The 20,204-nt window shown below is 41.3% G+C and overlaps 1 protein-coding gene across 1 annotated transcript in view; it reads right to left on the bottom strand.

Moving 5' to 3' along the window:
• The window catches only part of bahcc1b (BAH domain and coiled-coil containing 1b), a 121,072-nt gene that overhangs the window by 24,944 nt on the left and 75,924 nt on the right, over window positions 1–20,204 (bottom strand). Inside the window, exons 9-14 of the mRNA XM_063003000.1 lie at window positions 16,030–16,220; window positions 14,120–14,471; window positions 10,840–11,703; window positions 2,110–2,267; window positions 1,477–1,613; window positions 1,066–1,173 (exon numbers count right to left, since the gene is read on the bottom strand). Of these exons, the coding sequence (XP_062859070.1) occupies window positions 1,066–1,173; window positions 1,477–1,613; window positions 2,110–2,267; window positions 10,840–11,703; window positions 14,120–14,471; window positions 16,030–16,220 (1,810 nt within the window). The remainder of the gene's footprint in view (window positions 1–1,065; window positions 1,174–1,476; window positions 1,614–2,109; window positions 2,268–10,839; window positions 11,704–14,119; window positions 14,472–16,029; window positions 16,221–20,204) is intronic.

Below are 20,204 nucleotides of genomic sequence, written 5' to 3'. Positions count from 1 at the left end.
TAATGAAGGGCTCTTTGCACTGATTAAGTAATTAGTTTGCCCTGTTTAAACAGATCCAAGCACTTGAGAGTCATTTACTTACATACAGTAAGTCACAGGACTGCTTGAGGATGCTGTGTTTACTATGCCAGCAGTATGTCATGCTCTCTCGTAAACCACTTTTAACTGCACCGACTGCATGTTACAGTCAAGTACATGGCTCTGAGTAAACTGAGCTTATAAAAGTACCTGGTGTTTATCATATCAATATGATTACCAGTTACAGACACCATTATGTAAAAAAAACACACACATATTGTGCACATCTGCTCTAGAAGCGAACACTATCATAAGGAGTTGAGTTTGTACAAACAAAGCATAAAAGTATATGGACACTGCTTTAGTTAAGAAAAAGCAGGGCAAGAAGGATGCACCACATGTCTCAAGGCTTCATATTTGCAATAAAAACACTACTGTCTACTTTTACACTGCTACAACTACTGCCATGTGTCTGAGATGTAGGAAAAAACATAAGTAGCTGAGAAAATCAACCACCAGCAGTGAAGCACAGTTAAAGAATTGTATTGTGCCTTGCATTTTATATTACAGTGAATCTAAACTATACTTTTATTAAAGTAATTTTTGGTGGCACATAAATAATCCAATTAATTAAAGTGTAACAGAGATTTGTTTTCTGGTAAGAAAAAAGAGGAGTAAAGAATCTGAGTTAGCGCTGGACATTGGACCAGCGATTGTTATAACATTAACCAGTATATTAGCTTATCATATCCTGTTATGCAAATGAAGACCATGCAGCTATGGTTTACCAGGGGAAGGGATAGGCATTCCCATTTGCAAATTCATTGAATATGGATTATTTATGATAGTAAGCATGTATGCCTGCTTTGGTGCCCTTTTTTCCACAGATTTTTTAATGAAACAGCTAAATCAAGCAATTTCTCATTCAGTACCGATAATAAATATGGTCTTTAAAGCACATTCTGGGTAACTACAGGGGAAAGAACTGCCATGTTTACTACTTATCTCTCACATGCAGAGTATGTGAAACAGAAAACAGAAACTCACTTGACCCTCTTGATGGTATCTGTAGGGGTAGTTGTTGTGGGGGTGGGTTTGCGCTTTCGTGGCCTTCCAGGTCCTCGACGGGCAGGGCTTCTTGAGGTGTCCTCCTTCCTGTGAATTAACATGCAAAGGCTTGTCAAAAGTTTGTCAATCACTTTACTTCACACTACTATTATTGTATAGAGGGTAATGCTAAGCTGCCTTAATTGGTAGTGTGTCCAGGGGAAAGGGCTTAAGGTGGCATTGGGGACTTAACCCACTGGCTAATGGTTTAAATACAAGAGGACACCGCACACACTGGGTGGTCTTAGCTGTTATGTTTGAGTAGAGTGGAAAAAGGTTTGAATTAAAAGTGCCTATAGGATGCAGACTGGGCGGTTGTGTGTAGCATTGTGAGGGTGGCCTGTCACTCACAGGTGGTCATGTTTTCTCTGTAGCTTGGCCAGCTCCTTCTGTTTTTCCTTATAGCGTCGCTGCAGCTCTGCCAGCTGTACTCTCATTGCCAGCTCCTCTCTGTCCAATGTCTCCATTACACTCTTCACTGGACATACCTGCAAACCCCATCACACATTAGATTAGCCAATTTACAAACACAGCTGACACCAGCACATTTGGGACAGCTACTATGTCTCAATACAGAACTGGAATCATAATACAGAATACATAATACAGAAGTTATACTGGTATTATTGTGATATAACAGGATGGGTGATTTTTCTAGGTGCACTTTTTTAACAAGCTTGTCCTTCTTCTAAAGAAACTTACTAGGGGGAAACCATTTAAGAACGATTGTTTTGATAAACTGCCAAAGACAGGAATAAATCTTTCAACAACCTTGTTTTAAATTACTCCAGCCGTTTTATTAACCACGTAATTTAACACTTTCCCTGTCACTCCAATGTTACAGACTTCTAAATGTCAACTTCTTTGTGCCAAACAACTTGTTACAACTATTCTGCCATGTGTTTTCCTCTGTTCTCAGTCAAACAAATTCACAAATGTATTATTTTTAGGAGTGTAGAAGAGAACGAGAGTGGACGGTGATACCGGTTCGCGGTGCGGTGTCCATTTCCACTTCCTGCGCAGGTTAAGCGTTCGACGTAGGGGCTGGAGTGAGGCAGTGGTGGTGAGTGGAGCTACCTCCAGTGCTCGTGCTGCTGCAAGGGTTGCTAAGCTCACTAAATCGATGGTCAGTTTCTCATCTCCTGCAGAGACACAAAGTTTAAACTTCATGGTCAAAAATCTGCTAGCAAAATGGACATGTAATCCTTCACTTTGGAACAGTTAGCAATTTAAGAACAAGTTTAGGAAGTTTGGATTTACATGCTTTGTAAATGAAACTCAACTTTTAAACATAATTAAGATGTTCATCAAGTCCTTAGTGCACACAACAAAAAAATCCTGATCATTATTATTACTATTATTATTGGGGCAGCACAGTGGCTGGGTGGGTAGCACTGTCACCCTACAGCATAAAGGTCCTGGGTTTAATTCCCAGGTGGAGTGGTCTGAGTGTGAAGTTTGCATGTTCTCACTGTGTCTGCATGGGTTTCCTCTGGGTGCTTTGATTTCCTCTCACAGTCCAAAGACATGTAGTCAGTTTGATTGGAGATACTAAAAGTCCCCTAAGTATAAGTGTGTGTGTGTGTGTGTGTGTGTGTGTGTGTGTGTGTGTGTGTGTGTGTGTGTGTAAATGTGTTAATTTGAGTTACTGTATGTGGTTTAGCTTTTACAAAAGCATGCAGGTGCAAAAATGTTGGGAATTGTCTCCTTTAACCAAATAAGCCGTGGACAAAACTACATAACACTGGTGTGACTGCAGCATAATATTTCAGACAGATACTAAAATTATGTATGGGAATTTGTGTAGGTGTAAAAAAGATTAGCTTTGTTAGTTTATATATGGGAGCTGTAGAAGAAAGCCATTGGCCTCCAGATGTATGAAAATATCTGTAACCATCACCTGCTGCTCAGCAGAGGAAACCATACAAACCTCTCTCAAAAGCAAAACAATATATATATATATATACAGTATATATATATACTGTATATATACACACACACATATATATATATATATATATATATATATATATATACAGTGTATCACAAAAGTGAGTACACCCCTCACATTTCTGCAAATATTTCATTATATCTTTTCATGGGACAACACTATAGACATGAAACTTGGATATAACTTAGAGTAGTCAGTGTACAACTTGTATAGCAGTGTAGATTTACTGTCTTCTGAAAATAACTCAACACACAGCCATTAATGTCTAAATAGCTGGCAACATAAGTGAGTACACCCCACAGTGAACATGTCCAAATTGTGCCCAAATGTGTCGTTGTCCCTCCCTGGTGTCATGTGTCAAGGTCCCAGGTGTAAATGGGGAGCAGGGCTGTTAAATTTGGTGTTTTGGGTACAATTCTCTCATACTGGCCACTGGATATTCAACATGGCACCTCATGGCAAAGAACTCTCTGAGGATGTGAGAAATAGAATTGTTGCTCTCCACAAAGATGGCCTGGGCTATAAGAAGATTGCTAACACCCTGAAACTGAGCTACAGCATGGTGGCCAAGGTCATACAGCGGTTTTCCAGGACAGGTTCCACTCGGAACAGGCTTCGCCAGGGTCGACCAAAGAAGTTAAGTCCACGTGTTCGGCGTCATATCCAGAGGTTGGCTTTAAAAAATAGACACATGAGTGCTGCCAGCATTGCTGCAGAGGTTGAAGACGTGGGAGGTCAGCCTGTCAGTGCTCAGACCATACGCCGCACACTGCATCAACTCGGTCTGCATGGTCGTCATCCCAGAAGGAAGCTGACGCACAAGAAAACCCACAAACAGTTTGCTGAAGACAAGCAGTCCAAGAACATGGATTACTGGAATGCCCTGTGGTCTGACGAGACCAAGATAAACTTGTTTGGCTCAGATGGTGTCCAGCATGTGTGGCGGTGCCCTGGTGAGAAGTACCAAGACAACTGTATCTTGCCTACAGTCAAGCATGGTGGTGGTAGCATCATGGTCTTGGGCTGCATGAGTGTTGCTGGCACTGGGGAGCTGCAGTTCATTGAGGGAAACATGAATTCCAACATGTACTGTGACATTCTGAAACAGAGCATGATCCCCTCCCTTCGAAAACTGGGCCTCATGGCAGTTTTCCAACAGGATAACGACCCCAAACACAACCTCCAAGATGACAACTGCATTGCTGAGGAAGCTGAAGGTAAAGGTGATGGACTAAACCCAATTGAGCACCTGTGGCGCATCCTCAAGTGGAAGGTGGAGGAGTTCAAGGTGTCTAACATCCACCAGCTCCGTGATGTCATCATGGAGGAGTGGAAGAGGATTCCAGTAGCAACCTGTGCAGCTCTGGTGAATTCCATGCCCAGGAGGGTTAAGGCAGTGATAATAATGGTGGTCACACAAAATATTGACACATTTGGGCACAATTTGGACATGTTCACTGTGGGGTGTACTCACTTATGTTGCCAGCTATTTAGACATTAATGGCTGTGTGTTGAGTTATTTTCAGAAGACAGTAAATCTACACTGCTATACAAGTTGTACACTGACTACTCTAAGTTATATCCAAGTTTCATGTCTATAGTGTTGTCCCATGAAAAGATATAATGAAATATTTGCAAAAATGTGAGGGGTGTACTCACTTTTGTGATACACTGTATATATATATATACAGTGTATCACAAAAGTGAGTACACCCCTCACATTTCTGCAGATATTTAAGTATATCTTTTCATGGGACAACACTGACAAAATGACACTTTGACACAATGAAAAGTAGTCTGTGTGCAGCTTATATAACAGTGTAAATTTATTCTTCCCTCAAAATAACTCAATATACAGCCATTAATGTCTAAACCACCGGCAACAAAAGTGAGTACACCCCTTAGTGAAAGTTCCTGAAGTGTCAATATTTTGTGTGGCCACCATTATTTCCCAGAACTGCCTTAACTCTCCTGGGCATGGAGTTTACCAGAGCTTCACAGGTTGCCACTGGAATGCTTTTCCACTCCTCCATGACGACATCACGGAGCTGGCGGATATTCGAGACTTTGCGCTCCTCCACCTTCCGCTTGAGGATGCCCCAAAGATGTTCTATTGGGTTTAGGTCTGGAGACATGCTTGGCCAGTCCATCACCTTTACCCTCAGCTTCTTCAATAAAGCAGTGGTCGTCTTAGAGGCGTGTTTGGGGTCATTATCATGCTGGAACACTGCCCTGCGACCCAGTTTCCGGAGGGAGGGGATCATGCTCTGCTTCAGTATTTCACAGTACATATTGGAGTTCATGTGTCCCTCAATGAAATGTAACTCCCCAACACCTGCTGCACTCATGCAACCCCAGACCATGGCATTCCCACCACCATGCTTGACTGTAGGCATGACACACTTATCTTTGTACTTCTCACCTGATTGCCGCCACACATGCTTGAGACCATCTGAACCAAACAAATTAATCTTGGTCTCATCAGACCATAGGACATGGTTCCAGTAATCCATGTCCTTTGTTGACATGTCTTCAGCAAACTGTTTGCGGGCTTTCTTGTGTAGAGACTTCAGAAGAGGCTTCCTTCTGGGGTGACAGCCATGCAGACCAATTTGATGTAGTGTGCGGCGTATGGTCTGAGCACTGACAGGCTGACCCCCCACCTTTTCAATCTCTGCAGCAATGCTGACAGCACTCCTGCGCCTATCTTTCAAAGACAGCAGTTGGATGTGACGCTGAGCACGTGCACTCAGCTTCTTTGGACGACCAACGCGAGGTCTGTTCTGAGTGGACCCTGCTCTTTTAAAACGCTGGATGATCTTGGCCACTGTGCTGCAGCTCAGTTTCAGGGTGTTGGCAATCTTCTTGTAGCCTTGGCCATCTTCATGTAGCGCAACAATTCGTCTTTTAAGATCCTCAGAGAGTTCTTTGCCATGAGGTGCCATGTTGGAACTTTCAGTGACCAGTATGAGAGAGTGTGAGAGCTGTACTACTAAATTGAACACACCTGCTCCCTATGCACACCTGAGACCTAGTAACACTAATGAGTCACATGACATTTTGGAGAGAAAATGACAAGCAGTGCTCAATTTGGACATTTAGGGGTGTAGTCTCTTAGGGGTGTACTCACTTTTGTTGCCGGTGGTTTAGACATTAATGGCTGTATATTGAGTTATTTTGAGGCAAGAATAAATTTACACTGTTATATAAGCTGCACACAGACTACTTATCATTGTGTCAAAGTGTCATTTTGTCAGTGTTGTCCCATGAAAAGATATACTTAAATATCTGCAGAAATGTGAGGGGTGTACTCACTTTTGTGATACACTGTATATATATATATATATATACATACAGTATATATATACAGTATATATATATATATATATATATATATATATATATATATACAGTATATATACAGTATATACTGTATATATATATATATTATCTTCTTTACTTATATAAAAACCATAAACCAACAAATGAGTGACCTGATAAGGTGGGCATGTCTTATGCAAATGAAAGTGGGAGAGACTAATGGCACAAGAGTGGCAAAGGAAGAAAAACAGAGAGAAAGGAAGAGTAATTGTATATGTAAGGCAGAGAGCAAAATAAAGAGCAAACAGCCTGTGAGCACGAAGTTGTTCCCTGCCGGCACCTTGTGCTTTCAGTCGCTGAATGAGCGATGATGATAGCTATTAACCAGAGAGCTTATCTCTGTACACGGGGCCTAGATGCCAGGAGCCATGTTACACAAAAAAAGAGAGAAAGAGAGGGGAGAAAGAGGGAGATGAAGGGGGGATTTCTCTACATTTATCTCCGTCATTAGGGCAGGCGACACGCTCACAGTCTCCACTCGGCAAATGAGCCTTGAATATTCATGACAGCCCAAGCTGGCCCAGGGACACTGAGGAGACTATGCATGCACTTTGCATATGCGTGAAGATCTGAGTGTGAGCGAGTGAGAGCAAAGAGAGAGAGACAGATGCCGAAAAATAGAGCTCAGAGGGTTAGAGCAACACAGAACGACACAGACTTATAGTCAGAAGGATCGAGAGAGAACGGGGACTGAGGAGTCAGGGAGAGAGGCGAAAGAGGAAAGGGAAGGGGTAGAAGAAAGCAAGGCAAGCCCTGAGGGTGGTGGGTGGGAGGCAATAAGAGGTAAAGTGTTTATTGAGCCATCTATTTATTCTCAAACATGCCCTCATTACTGACATGGAAAGAATCCAATTTCCTCTACAGAGGGGGAAAAATGGGGAAATCCACACTCAAGGCGCTGGCACACTGGTGTTTGCTGGTGCAGGAAAGAAGCATGAGGGAGTAAAGGACCAGACGTTGAAAAATGGAAAGTGGCAAAATTGGCAAAATCTGAACAAAATATAGAGTTATGACAAAGCCAACAAAGCCTTATACAAACCTAATTTCCAGAAAAGTTGGGACATTTTGTAAAATGCAATAAAATAAGAATCAAGAATGTGATTTATTGATTCTCTTGAATCTTTATTTAACTGAAAAAAGCACAGATGTCATGTTAATTAAAGCTTTTGTTTTGCTTCTGTCCCAGCTTTTTTGAGAGTGTTGCAGCATCAAATTCTATATTTGTTTATATTTTAAAAAATAAAATCAAATTCATTAGCCCAAACATTAAAAGTCATTTCTTTTCTCAGATTTCACATTTCTCAGTCAAATAAGGATCGAGTAGAATGAGCAAATCACAGATTCTTGTTTTTATTGCATTTAACATAATGTCCTAACTTTTCTGAAATCGGGTTTGTAGATGAATTGACACAAAAACCGACTTTTATGTCTTTAAAAATAGTGAGGATAACGCTCAGGTGGCGCAACAGTAAAACACTCTAGCACACCAGAACTGAAATCTCAAACTCACAATTTTGAATCTTAGCTCTGTTACTGACAAGACAGTGATTGGCTCATCCAAAAGGGTAAAGAAACTACATTTGATCATAAACATTCCTAAATAAATGTTATTTTTACATTAAAAAAACAAGAACACAGCAAACAAACTGACTTGACTCTCGTGTTCTGTTTGGGTTCCCTAAAATTACAGAGCGCCTTTAACAGCTCACAAAATATCCTTCATGACTGTTCCTAATTTTATGCAAATAAACACCATTTCTATACTGATACTGTGTTTCAAACACCCCTTATTTATACACCTTTGTTTGGGGTCTTAGAGACCACAGTTAGAACACATAATTAAAGCCAATAGATTTTCATACATTTTTAGTTTCTCTTTGGTGTTGAGGTACAGCTGACTCTCTTACACACACACACACACACACACACACACAAACACACACAACCTTTTACAAAATCTCCCACCTCTCGCTCTGGTTAATTTGGTTTTGAACTCAATGTAATTCTATTTTACCCACACAACACTGGGGTCTCTGAGACCCCAAAGAACAAGGCAGAAAAATCAATGTGAACAGAACACATGGGTTGCAGCATACATGCATCTGACATATTGCAAAACATGCTTGAAGAAAGTAGAATCTGTTACTTAGATTTTATAATTTAAAGATAGTCAAAGAATGGCTGTGACCCTACAACAAATCCCCTGCAGTTTTAAAATAATTAAAAGACATACTACTTTATTGTTTTTTGTTTTTTTACTTTACTGCAACAGGCTTTTTCATTCAGCACTTACTGGTCTACATACAGTTATAAATTCACTGCAAATTATGTCATTTTTGTTGATCAGAATAGACACACACAAACTGCTGGGCATGAATGTGGCAAAGGCCTAAAGCATTATTCATTTATTTTTTTGTAGTGGAGCCATTAGGGAATTCTAAGCTGCTAGAGAACGTTAGTGTAAATAAAAACATCCTTTGGCAGAGAAGCACAAAATGCTCCACGGAAAAGCGGCAAGTTTAAAGTGGCTCTGACAATAATGGAGGCTAATTAGCCAACAAAAGCAGCGCAATCCTGAGAGACAAGATATCAGCTGTTTTTACCATTTCATTAACTTTTCACAAAGAGACACAGGCAGCTCTGCAAAAGCTACTGCTCTTCCCATCCAAAATAAACCTTATAAAAGTGATCAAACAGGTTGAGGGCTGAGGCAAAAGAGCACTCCCTCAGGATAACTCAATGGACACGCTCCAATCCACAGAACCCGAGAGGGAGGGGTTCATATCATTATTGCTGCTTTTAAAGATTTTTTTTTTAAACAGCCCCCCTCCTGTTCCTTTATATTGTTTCTCCCATAGGAAACTTAGAACCCTGAAAGCCGGTGGCACACTTAATCTTTAGGCAGGAAAAAGGAAGAAGACATTCTAAGTGCGACTTAATGCTAATTGGTAAGTGTGTATGCTTGTGTGTGCGTATGTGTGAGAGAGAGAGAGAGAGAGAGAGAGAGAGAGAGAGAGAGAGAGAGAGAGCAGAAATGTGTGTGTATATTAAGAAAAAAAGCTTGATGGTCAGTTGGAAGTGGGTCATTGTGTTCATGTGTGTGTGCACGATTGTGTCTGTCTTGGAGGTATGGTAGGGGGGCTTTGTTATCTTTCCTTAACACAAAGGACAGAAAGCTGGCTAGGCTGAAACGCTCTTTTTCACACCTCTTTTTGCAAGCAGAAGCAAAACAGAATGAAAGATACAGGCGTCACTCTCCCCTGCTGCCTATATCACAGCGCTACAAGACCGTGCATGCAAAGCACTGATGAGAAATTAAATCATACGTATGAGTAAATGTGAGATGCAGTTGCTTGCTATTTCAAAATAAATGAACTACCAGAGTCACAGTTTCTGTACCCGGATTACAAAATCTCCTTACCTTGAAGAACAAACTCTGGTTTTCTCAAAAATACAGGAGTTCCTCTAAACTGCCCCTAAATGTGAGTAAATGAATGTTTGTGTGTGGTGCTCTAAGATAAATTGGTGCTCTGTTCATGGTGTTATTCTGCTTTGTATTTCTCAGTATTTTGGCATTGTAGATCCTGTATGGTGCACAGTGGCAAAGAGAATTAGATGCTTTGTGGTCGAATCAAAAATGCATACTATTTTCTTTGTATTTTAATGCCTATTAAAAATGTGCACTTGGCATTTGATCTATTTTCAAATTAAAAAATTTAATAATGGCTGCTCAGGTGGCGCAGCGGTAATATATGCTAGCACACCATCATATCGAATCTCAGCTCTGCCATTCGGCTGGGCGTCTACATGAACAACGATTGGTTGTTGTTCACAGGGTGGGATGAACCGGACCAGGGTTCCTCATAACTGGTGCAGTTACGAGGAATAATGCTGATCAGGGTGTGGCTCTCCGTGCACAAGGCCGATCCGCATATGAACTCGCCTCGTGCAGGTGAAAAGATGCAGTCGGCTACTGCACGTGTCGGAGGGGGCGTGTGTCAGTTGCGAAGCTCCTTAGTCAGCAGTGGAGGGTTGTATCGGTAGAGGTAATCAGGGTAATTGGATACGACTAGATTAGGGGAGAAAATTACGGGAAAAATCAGGAAAAAAAGAGAAAAAAAAACTTGATCATCTCATACTGCAGTGTATGAGGGGAAAAAAATCAGTTGAAGGAACATTACTGTTAAGGAACATCATTACATTTTATATTTGTAATTTAAAGCCCATCTTTGTACCATTAAGTGTGCAACTCTACTGTTCATCCCAGGGGAACAGAAATATAGTTGTACTGTACGTCTTTCTGCTGGTATATTATTATTATTATGTCTGTGTGATACATCAAAGAATGACAAAGATGAAACAAGAAATATTAGATGTAGTACCTCCACTCTCTGTACTTGTACTCCTCTCTTGCTGTAGCCTCTCCAGCTCTGCAAGCTCACTCAGTAGCTCCATGCCATGTTGAGGGGGTGCTGTGGGCACAGGCACCACCACTGACGCAGCCATCTGGGCATCCCGTGTGGCACAGAGAGCTGCAGCAATAAGAAGCTCCAAACTCCATATACAGGTGCCAGGATACTGGTTACCAAGATCAGTAAGATCATGGCAGGGACAGGAGGGTGATGAAGATTGGGTAATCTCCATAAGTTCTACAGAATCACTGGATGAAGCAGCACTTTCCTTATCAGTCCTGGCTTGGTTATACTCAGTAGACTCCAGAGACCGGGCCTCCTTGGAAAATGCAGGTACATCCATGGACGGAAATCCTGTTTCTTGAGTTTTGGCATCATCATCAGGGGGTGTGTCTTGGACCATAAAAACACTGGTTTGATCATGGGAAGGTAAACTAAATGTGTCTATTTGTGGTTCCTCCACTAAAGGTTGAGAAGCTGGGCAGGGGGAGTTGGAGGGTTGGTAAAGAGGTATAGGTGATATAGGTGAAGAGTGAGAGGCTGAAGTAGAGGTAATGTCCCGTTCCTGATCCAACTCTACATCTGTCACTTTATTTCTTTTCTGAACATCCTCTACCTGGGGTTCCACCTGAACACTGTGAGTAGGGGATTCTGCTTCCTGGCACACAGGCTCCTCCCCTACAATAGAAAGTGGGAGTGGCTTTGGTGCTGGTTCAAAAGGCTCAGCTTGTTCCGCCTCCAGGTCAGCATGCTCAGTTAACTGTACTTCTTGGGGTGACAGACCAGCTTTGTAACCAATACTAATAGTAGGATAAATAAAGTCTGGTGGGAGATCTGGAAAACATCATAACAAGAAAAAATTATAGTCTGAAATAATAACTTATTAACTTAGACTTTTTTGCCAATATTCTGTATATGCTGTTTAACACTATGCACAATATTAAAGGCACACAGAAATGCAGCAAGTGTGATTTGTTTGGTGTATAGCAAGAGCAAGGCCGTATCCATGAAATGAACATTTGGGAAGGCCGGGCAAACCTACCTGGGTGTAAAGTATTGGGGTTTCCTGCTATTCTAAAACACTCCTGCCATCAAAAACTGATGGGATCACTGACAGATCCTAACATTATGCAAAGCTAGTGAGTCATTTTTTATTTATTTATGCATTTTCTCCCAATTTAGTGTAGTCAGTTTGTCTTCTGCTGCTGGGGGATCCCTGATTGCAGTCGAGGTGTGTATATTGCTGCTCACGCCTCCTCCGACCTGCACGCAGCCCTTAGCAGAACCCTTTTTCACCTATGCACTCTGCACAGGCGCCTCTCTATCTGCCAATCAGGGTCCTTACACAGCGTTTGAAGACCCCACCCACATAGTCTGGTCATCCCGCCCTAGCAGAGACATGTCTGCTGCAGGCACTGCCAGTTATGCCTGCTAGTTGGCACCCAGCCGACTGGTGGCAACGGCGAGTTTTGAACCGAGGAGTTCAGAATCTCGGCACTGGTGTGCTAGCGGAATATCCAGAATATCCGGAATATCATTTTTGTCATTTAGTATATTGGGCGGGAGATTTTGAGCATATCCATATATTGTGATTACAGCCTTAAACGAGGGCCAGCCTAATGATGACCAATTTGTAAAGAAATTGTTATTTTAAAACAATTCTTTTTAATGAATTTAATCAGCAGGATTACAAACTTAACCCAGTTGTAAATCTTATAATTCTAACTAATATATTACTATAAATTTCAAAACATTTTTAAATGTACCTGTACCTGTAGTCCTCTTCTGCACAGAAAGTTATTGTCATGTTCTATTAAAACTATGAATTTATGAAAAAAATGATTGGGCCCCGATACTGTGCAAACTCCACTAGTGATCAGTTAAACTGGACACATTTGCACAAATGAAAAAAATTACTTCACTACAATTAATCAAACTTCCCACCACTAGTGGGAACTTACTACATAACTAACTAAAAATATGAAAAACAAAAACTAACATACTTTGTTGTAGTATGTAAATCTTGTATATTACATTCAAAATGAAAATCTGAAATGCAAGAAACAGCTCGGCCAGCTACTCATTTCACATCCCAGCATTGCCTTCATTTGTTGAGTTCCTCACAGTGTGACCTTACCAGTTAGAGGGGTACACTTCCTGCTTCTGAAGTGTAGAGTATATGTGATATACATATACAGTATATGCTGTATATTCAATCTTCAGTGACGGTGTGCACCATTCAAAAAGTGCGTTAAATTTATCTATTACCGCTCACACCTATAATGGAGCCTGCACCATAAAGACTATGGGATGGCGTGATCAAAATTTCCATGAATACTGAATTATGTTCGAGGAGGTTATGGATGCAGTGTGTGCACTGTTTGTGTGTGAAAGATTGCACGCAGGAGTGTTTGCGTATAATTTAGTCTCTGAGTGAGCATGTGTATTCATCTCATTTGGGGTGCGAGTGCAAATGATTGTGTGAGTAGCAGTGCGCGCATGTGTGTTTATGCACTTGTGTATATGTGTGTGTGTGTGTGTGTGGTGAGCTGCAGCGAAGCAGAGTATATTGATGACAGCATGGTGTCTGGATGTGATTGCAGAGCGAGCCCTGTCACCCCAGCACTGGGTTATTGATGGTATCCATCCACCCTTCCTGACAAAGCAGACAGATGAATTTGTATCCTTCCGCCGGCCAAGGCTCAAGGACCCCTGAAGGATAAGAGAGCCCTCTGTCTCCAGTCTTTTTGGCCTTCCTCCCTTTCTACTATCTTTCTGTCTCCGACAATAACCCCAGCCTTGGTTTTTATACACACACGCTGATAAGCACAGCTCTCTAAGATGGCATTTATATAGTAACAGAGAAGGGACAGAGAGGAAACACACTCCTTACTGTTTTTAATTCAAGTTGATTGTCAGTCATCAGTAACCAAAGGGCTGTGTGTTTCTTCAAAGGTTTGTTCTTTTTATCTGCTCAGTATGTTCCTTCCCAGACTGACTGTCTTTGAGAGGCAGACTAAAGTCTCCCTTCATATTCCTCCTGCTTTTCTCTTTCAGTTTTTCAGCCTGAAGTCATAGGACCAGGCTTGGTGGTAACACCATAACCTTGAGAATAGTAATACAATGTCCTTTTCTTTCCTCTGCATGCTGTGATTCTCTTTTAAAAGTATGAACATTGTAAAAAACACATTCATTACATTTCCATAATACAAAAATCTGTAAACCACACATAACTGGTTACTTCACTCACCAGGCTCCAGAGAGTGAGGGTAGTCCTGAGGCGGCTGGCCCTCCCCTCTCTTGTCCTGGGACTCAGCTTCTTTTGGAAGGTGGGGTGCAGCATGAGGGCTGAGGGCAGGGGAGCGAGGCGCCGCTACAGCTGGACTCGGCTCGGGGCAGGGGGTACACGGTGTGCTTTTTAGATGGGGCCGTGGGGCAGGAGAGTGGCAGCAGGGTGAGAGACGGGAGGCGCATCCCCCTGGAGAGGAGGAGGAGCTGCTTGCTTTATTAGATGAGGGGTAGGAGAAAGGTTTTGCTGGTTTTGGGGTGCGAGGTTCAGGATGACCTTCATCTAAATTGATGAAGGAGTCCTCAGGTTTTCTCTGTTTAAATGAGAAACAGAAGAATTACATGAACCTCAAGAGCTAGAATGTATTAACCATGAAAACAAATCCATTCAAGATATATTAAGCAATTTAAGCACAGGTTTTCCCTTTATAGCCATATTTACAGCATTTAGCAGACACTTCTACTCAAAGAAACTTATAACTGTGACGGAATACAAATCCAAGTGGAAGCAATTCAAGTTTAAAGATCTTGTTTAGGGGCCAAACAGCAGTATGCTCGCTACCACTGCAACAGCAGTAAAATACATGCATATTTGCTGCCTATATTGGAATTCCAGGAAGCTACCACAATGAACTAACAGTTAAGTAAAGATACCTACACTGATGAGCCAAAACATTTGAACCACCATCCAAAAATGTGCATCACAATGCTTAACTGAACACAACCACAGTCAGAGATATATTATTTAGGCTGATGGTACTTACTCACAGTACACAAGCTGAGTGTACCATTTTTGGGCAGGTATAAAGACATGAGTGTTTTTGATAATGGACAAATCGTTATAGCCAGATGACTGGGTTGAAGTATTTTCGAAACAGTAAGGAGTGCTCACAGCTAAGACTCTGTAATGCCAGAGGCCATGAAGGCTATGGCATATGGTACAGACCAACAGAAGGGCTACTATGACTCAAATTGTAGATAGTTTTAACACTGTTGGTGAGTATTTAATTGAACCCTTTCCTGTATGGGGCTGCGTAAGTGGAGTGCAGTCAAAATGCTATCTCCTGTCCACTGTTAAAACACAAAATGGGCATGCAGGCATCGGAAATGGAATCTGAGTCATGGAAGATGGTTGACTCGTCCAACAAATTTACTCACAGAAGAGATCCACCCTGTAAGACGATCCAGCTTGCAGTGTACAGAAGCTGAAGTACCTTTTGTTAACTTCCTGGTACCAGATATTAAGATGTCTAGGTGTGTAATAGCTGTTTTGACAGCATATTACGTGGGTGGTGCTAATTTTTTCCTCATCGTTCATCCTGATAGCTGCTTGAATGTAATATAAACTGTAAGAAGTATTTTAAATAAATGCACTAGAGTGAAAACCCTCAACTTTAATTTTAGCCTACATTAAATCTGTCCTATACAACTTTTTAAAAATATGTTAGAATTTAAGATTCCTTATGAGAAACAACATGCTGCATCCCTATTAAAATGTTTTTGTTTATCTAGGGCTAAAACAGCTTCCGTTGGGTTTTTTGTAGGAAAATAATGAGATACAAATGCAACTTTACTAGAGCTGCACTGCCCCACAGGTCATTGGCTTTCTGTATGTTTCGCAGGTATTTTATGCATTGTTAACATTACATTATATCTTAATTGCTCCATCTTCATTTGTGAGATCAGTGCAGCTCTTGCAAAAGAACTGTATATTATTAGTATATAGTATATTAGTTTTACAGACTTGCCATTTAGGTACACTTTAAAGAGTTCAGAGACCTTGCATGGCCTTTCAGACAAGCAACTGTAAGTGTGGCTTAGCATTTCTGTACACGCTGTTTAACACATGCTGAGCAATACTGTATTTTTTACCTGATAATGTGTGTGTCTGTGTGCTAGCTCCAATGCCTGTGCAGCTCTGTGGTGTTGCTGATGCTGCTGCAGCATATAGAGCTCTTGTTGCCGTAGAAACTGGCGGGAGTAGACAGACGGATGCTGTATGTGCGAGGCAGGCCCTCGAGCCCCGTACACAGGGGGCCACAGTCCCTGTTGCTCCATCACATCTACCCAGACAGACAGAGATAAATAGATAGCAGGATAAATGATTGTGGAAGAGAATCATACAAAAATGTCACACATAAGTTACAATTTTATTGTCATTTAAAGCGCCTCTCCTCTTGATCTTTCTTAAAACCTTACAAACTCATTTTCCTTCTTGGTCTCCATTGCCAACTATGATCAGTACTAGCCAGGTTATTACCATTATATGTAAGTCAATTTTACCTCATTGCTAATCTCTCCAGTTTATCTACTTTTAGGCAAGTCCAAAGGAGGACCACTATTACCCTATATGAATAGGTTTTATGAATAGGTATTATGAAAACTCTTGGTGCCTTATGGAATTGTTCAAAGCTCTAGAGTCTCATAAGTAAAGGTACTTCATTTGCAAGAAACAGTTCATTTAATAGCGGCTCCCCAAGTGCTTAAACAGCAAATCATCACTAGTTTAAGCCCTTTAAATGCCAAATCCATCTGTAACTTGACATCCTGAACAACATAACTGTTCTTTGGGTAGAATGGGTGATATTATCTATCCCTTATAGATCAAAGCAATAGCCTGCAATTTTGGGCAACTAAGCTACCCTCTTGGAATGTCCAGCTGCCTGATAGAGAGAGAGAGAGTAACAACCAATAAGAGTGTTGTTGTGTGACTTGGAGGAGGCACATTCTACACTCTCAAGCTGGTGGCATTTTGAAGTAGATCTGAAAGTCCAGGCTTTGTTTATAGGAATTTGTGCCCATTTAATCAAAAGAGCATTCGTGAGGTCAGGCACTTATGTTGGAACAGAGGGTAGAATTCAATGTTCTAATTCAGCCCACAGGTGTTCATTGAGGGTGAGTTCAGGCCTCAGTGTAGGCCAGTGGAATTCCTTCATACCAAACTCAACAAGCCTTGCCTTTATGGACCTCGCTTTGTGCACTGGTGCACAGATGCACTAATACAGTAAAGGGTTGTTTCCAAAAAGTTGCTACAGAGTTTAAAGATTAATTTTATACACCTGTTAGCAACAGATGTGGCTAAAACATCTGAATGTAATAAATAGAAGAAGCATCTACATACTTTTGGCCATATAATGCATGTGACCTGAACAAGATTATGTAAATAATGACAATCTGAGCTGGGTTTAAAGAAAGGGTCTACAGTATTTGAGAACAGATCAGATTTATTGCGCACGAAAGACGAATAAGAATGGGAGAAGGAGGAACAGGAAGAGAAAGGAAATGAAAAGCATAGGGAGGGATGCACATCTGTGTACTTTGTCTTAGCCTTGAGATTCAACCCACAGATATTTTAACACAATCTCCTTCTTTTATCGCTTTGCACACCCGACTCGTCCTTGCCCCCTCCTACATTCTCCCCAACCGTTTCCTTCTTTTCCAGCGTGTGGTGGGACTCTTTGTTTGGGCAAAATTATTGGGATAGGGTAATGTTTCCCAGGGGAAGGGTCCGGTGGGTGCACTTCCACTCGTGGTTACGGCTCCTGCAGAGTGCTGAAGGAAAGTGCTGCGCTGAACAGCAGAGAGCTAATTAAATTTCACAGGCTGGGTTGTAGAGAGGGAAGTACACATGGCACAGTGCAGATCACCAAAGCACTGCATACAGCACATAATGGCTAAGGTCAAATCAAAGTGCGGTAAACAGATTTGTAAGCAGGTGTAGACCACCAACAAATGACACTGCTATAAACTTACTATGAGTCTGGTCAGGGACCTTTTGCTGTTATCTTAGAATTGTCTGGGACTTGTATGTATTTTTCTTGAACTCACTATCAAGCATTGTTCTCATAGGATACAATATTTGTCTATTGTAGCAGGACAATGCCAGGCCTTATTCTTCATGAGTTACAATAGCGGCTTTGTAGACAGAGTGTGTGTGTTTGACTGGCCTGCCTGCAGTCCTGATCTGTCTTTTATTAAAAATGCACATTATGAATGCAAGAGGAAAATAATTCTAGCCATGGAATATTAAGCAGCTCAAGTCTTGTATACAGCAAAAATCCACTTGCCAAACTGCAACAGTTAGTATCTTTATGTATAAGGGACAGTGGTAGCCTAGTGGATAGAGCTTTGGGTTATCAACAAAAGGTTGAGAGTTTGAATCCTGGCTTTGCTGTGCAGCCACTGTTGAGCCCTTGAGCAAGGCCCTTAATTCTGTCTGCTCCAGGGGCGCCGTACAATGGCTGACCCTGCACTCTGACCCCAGCTTCCAGACAAACTGGGATATGCAAAAAAAAAACTTTATTGTACTGTACACATGTACAGGTGCTGGTCATAAAATTAGAATATCATGAAAAAGTTGATTTATTTCAGTAATTCCACTCAAAAAGTGAAACTTGTATATTATATTCATTCATTACACACAGACTGATATATTTCAAATGTTTATTTCTTTTAATGTTGATGATTATAACTGACAACTAATGAAAACCCCAAATTCAGTATCTCAGAAAATTAGAATATTACTTAAGACCAATGCAAAAAAAGGATTTTTAGAAATGTTGGCCAACTGAAAAGTATGAACATGAAAAGTATGAGCATGTACAGCACTCAATACTTAGTTGGGGCTCCTTTTGCCTGGATTACTGCAGCAATGCGGCGTGGCATGGAGTTCATCAGTCTGTGGCACTGCTCAGGTGTTATGAGAGCCCAGGTTGCTCTGATAGTGGCCTTCAGCTCTTCTGAATTGTTGGGTCTGGCGTATCGCATCTTCCTCTTCACAATACCCCATAGATTTTCTATGGGGTTAAGGTCAGGCGAGTTTGCTGGCCAATTAAGAACAGGGATACCATGGTCCTTAAACCAGGTACTGGTAGCTTTGGCACTGTGTGCAGGTGCCAAGTCCTGTTGGAAAATGAAATCTGCATCTCCATAAAGTTGGTCAGCAGCAGGAAGCATGAAGTGCTCTAAAACTTCCTGGTAGATGGCTGCGTTGACCTTGGACCTCAGAAAACACAGTGGACCAACACCAGCAGATGACATGGCACTCCAAACCATCACTGACTGTGGAAACTTTACACTGGACCTCAAGCAACGTGGATTCTGTGCCTCTCCTCTCTTCCTCCAGACTCTGGGACCTTGATTTCCAAAGGTAATGCAAAATTTACTTTCATCAGAGAACTTAACTTTGGACCACTCAGCAGCAGTCCAGTCCTTAGCCCAGGCGAGACGCTTCTGACGCTGTCTCTTGTTCAAGAGTGGCTTGACACAAGGAATGCGACAGCTGAAACCCATGTCTTGCATATGTCTGTGCGTGGTGGTTCTTGAAGCACTGACTCCAGCTGCAGTCCACTCTTTGTGAATCTCCCCCACATTTTTGAATGGGTTTTGTTTCACAATCCTCTCCAGGGTGCGGTTATCCCTATTGCTTGTACACTTTTTTCTACCACATCTTTTCCTTCCCTTCGCCTCTCTATTAATGTGCTTGGACACAGAGCTCTGTGAACAGCCAGCCTCTTTAGCAATGACCTTTTGTGTCTTGCCCTCCTTGTGCAAGGTGTCAACGGTCGTCTTTTGGACAACTGTCAAGTCAGCAGTCTTCCCCATGATTGTGTAGCCTACAGAACTAAACTGAGAGACCATTTAAATGCCTTAAAGGTGTTTTGAGTTAATTAGCTGATGAGTGTGGCACCAGGTGTCTTCAATATTGTACCTTGTCACAATATTCAAATTTTCTGAGATACTGAATTTGGGGTTTTCATTAGTTGTCAGTTATAATCATCAACATTAAAAGAAATAAACATTTGAAATATATCAGTCTGTGTGCAATGAATGAATATAATATACAAGTTTCACTTTTTGAATGGAATTACTGAAATAAATCAACTTGATATTCTAATTTTATGACCAGCACCTGTATATGTATATATGACAAATATTCTATTCTATTCTATTCTATTCTATTCTATTCTATTCTATTCTATTCTATTCTATATTCTATTCTATTCTATATTCTATTCTATTCTATTCTATTCTATAATTTAAAGAAG

This window comes from Trichomycterus rosablanca, chromosome 10, assembly GCF_030014385.1.
Source record: "Trichomycterus rosablanca isolate fTriRos1 chromosome 10, fTriRos1.hap1, whole genome shotgun sequence".
NCBI classification, from domain to species: domain Eukaryota; kingdom Metazoa; phylum Chordata; class Actinopteri; order Siluriformes; family Trichomycteridae; genus Trichomycterus; species Trichomycterus rosablanca.
This window is presented reverse-complemented; position numbering and strand designations above follow the sequence as displayed.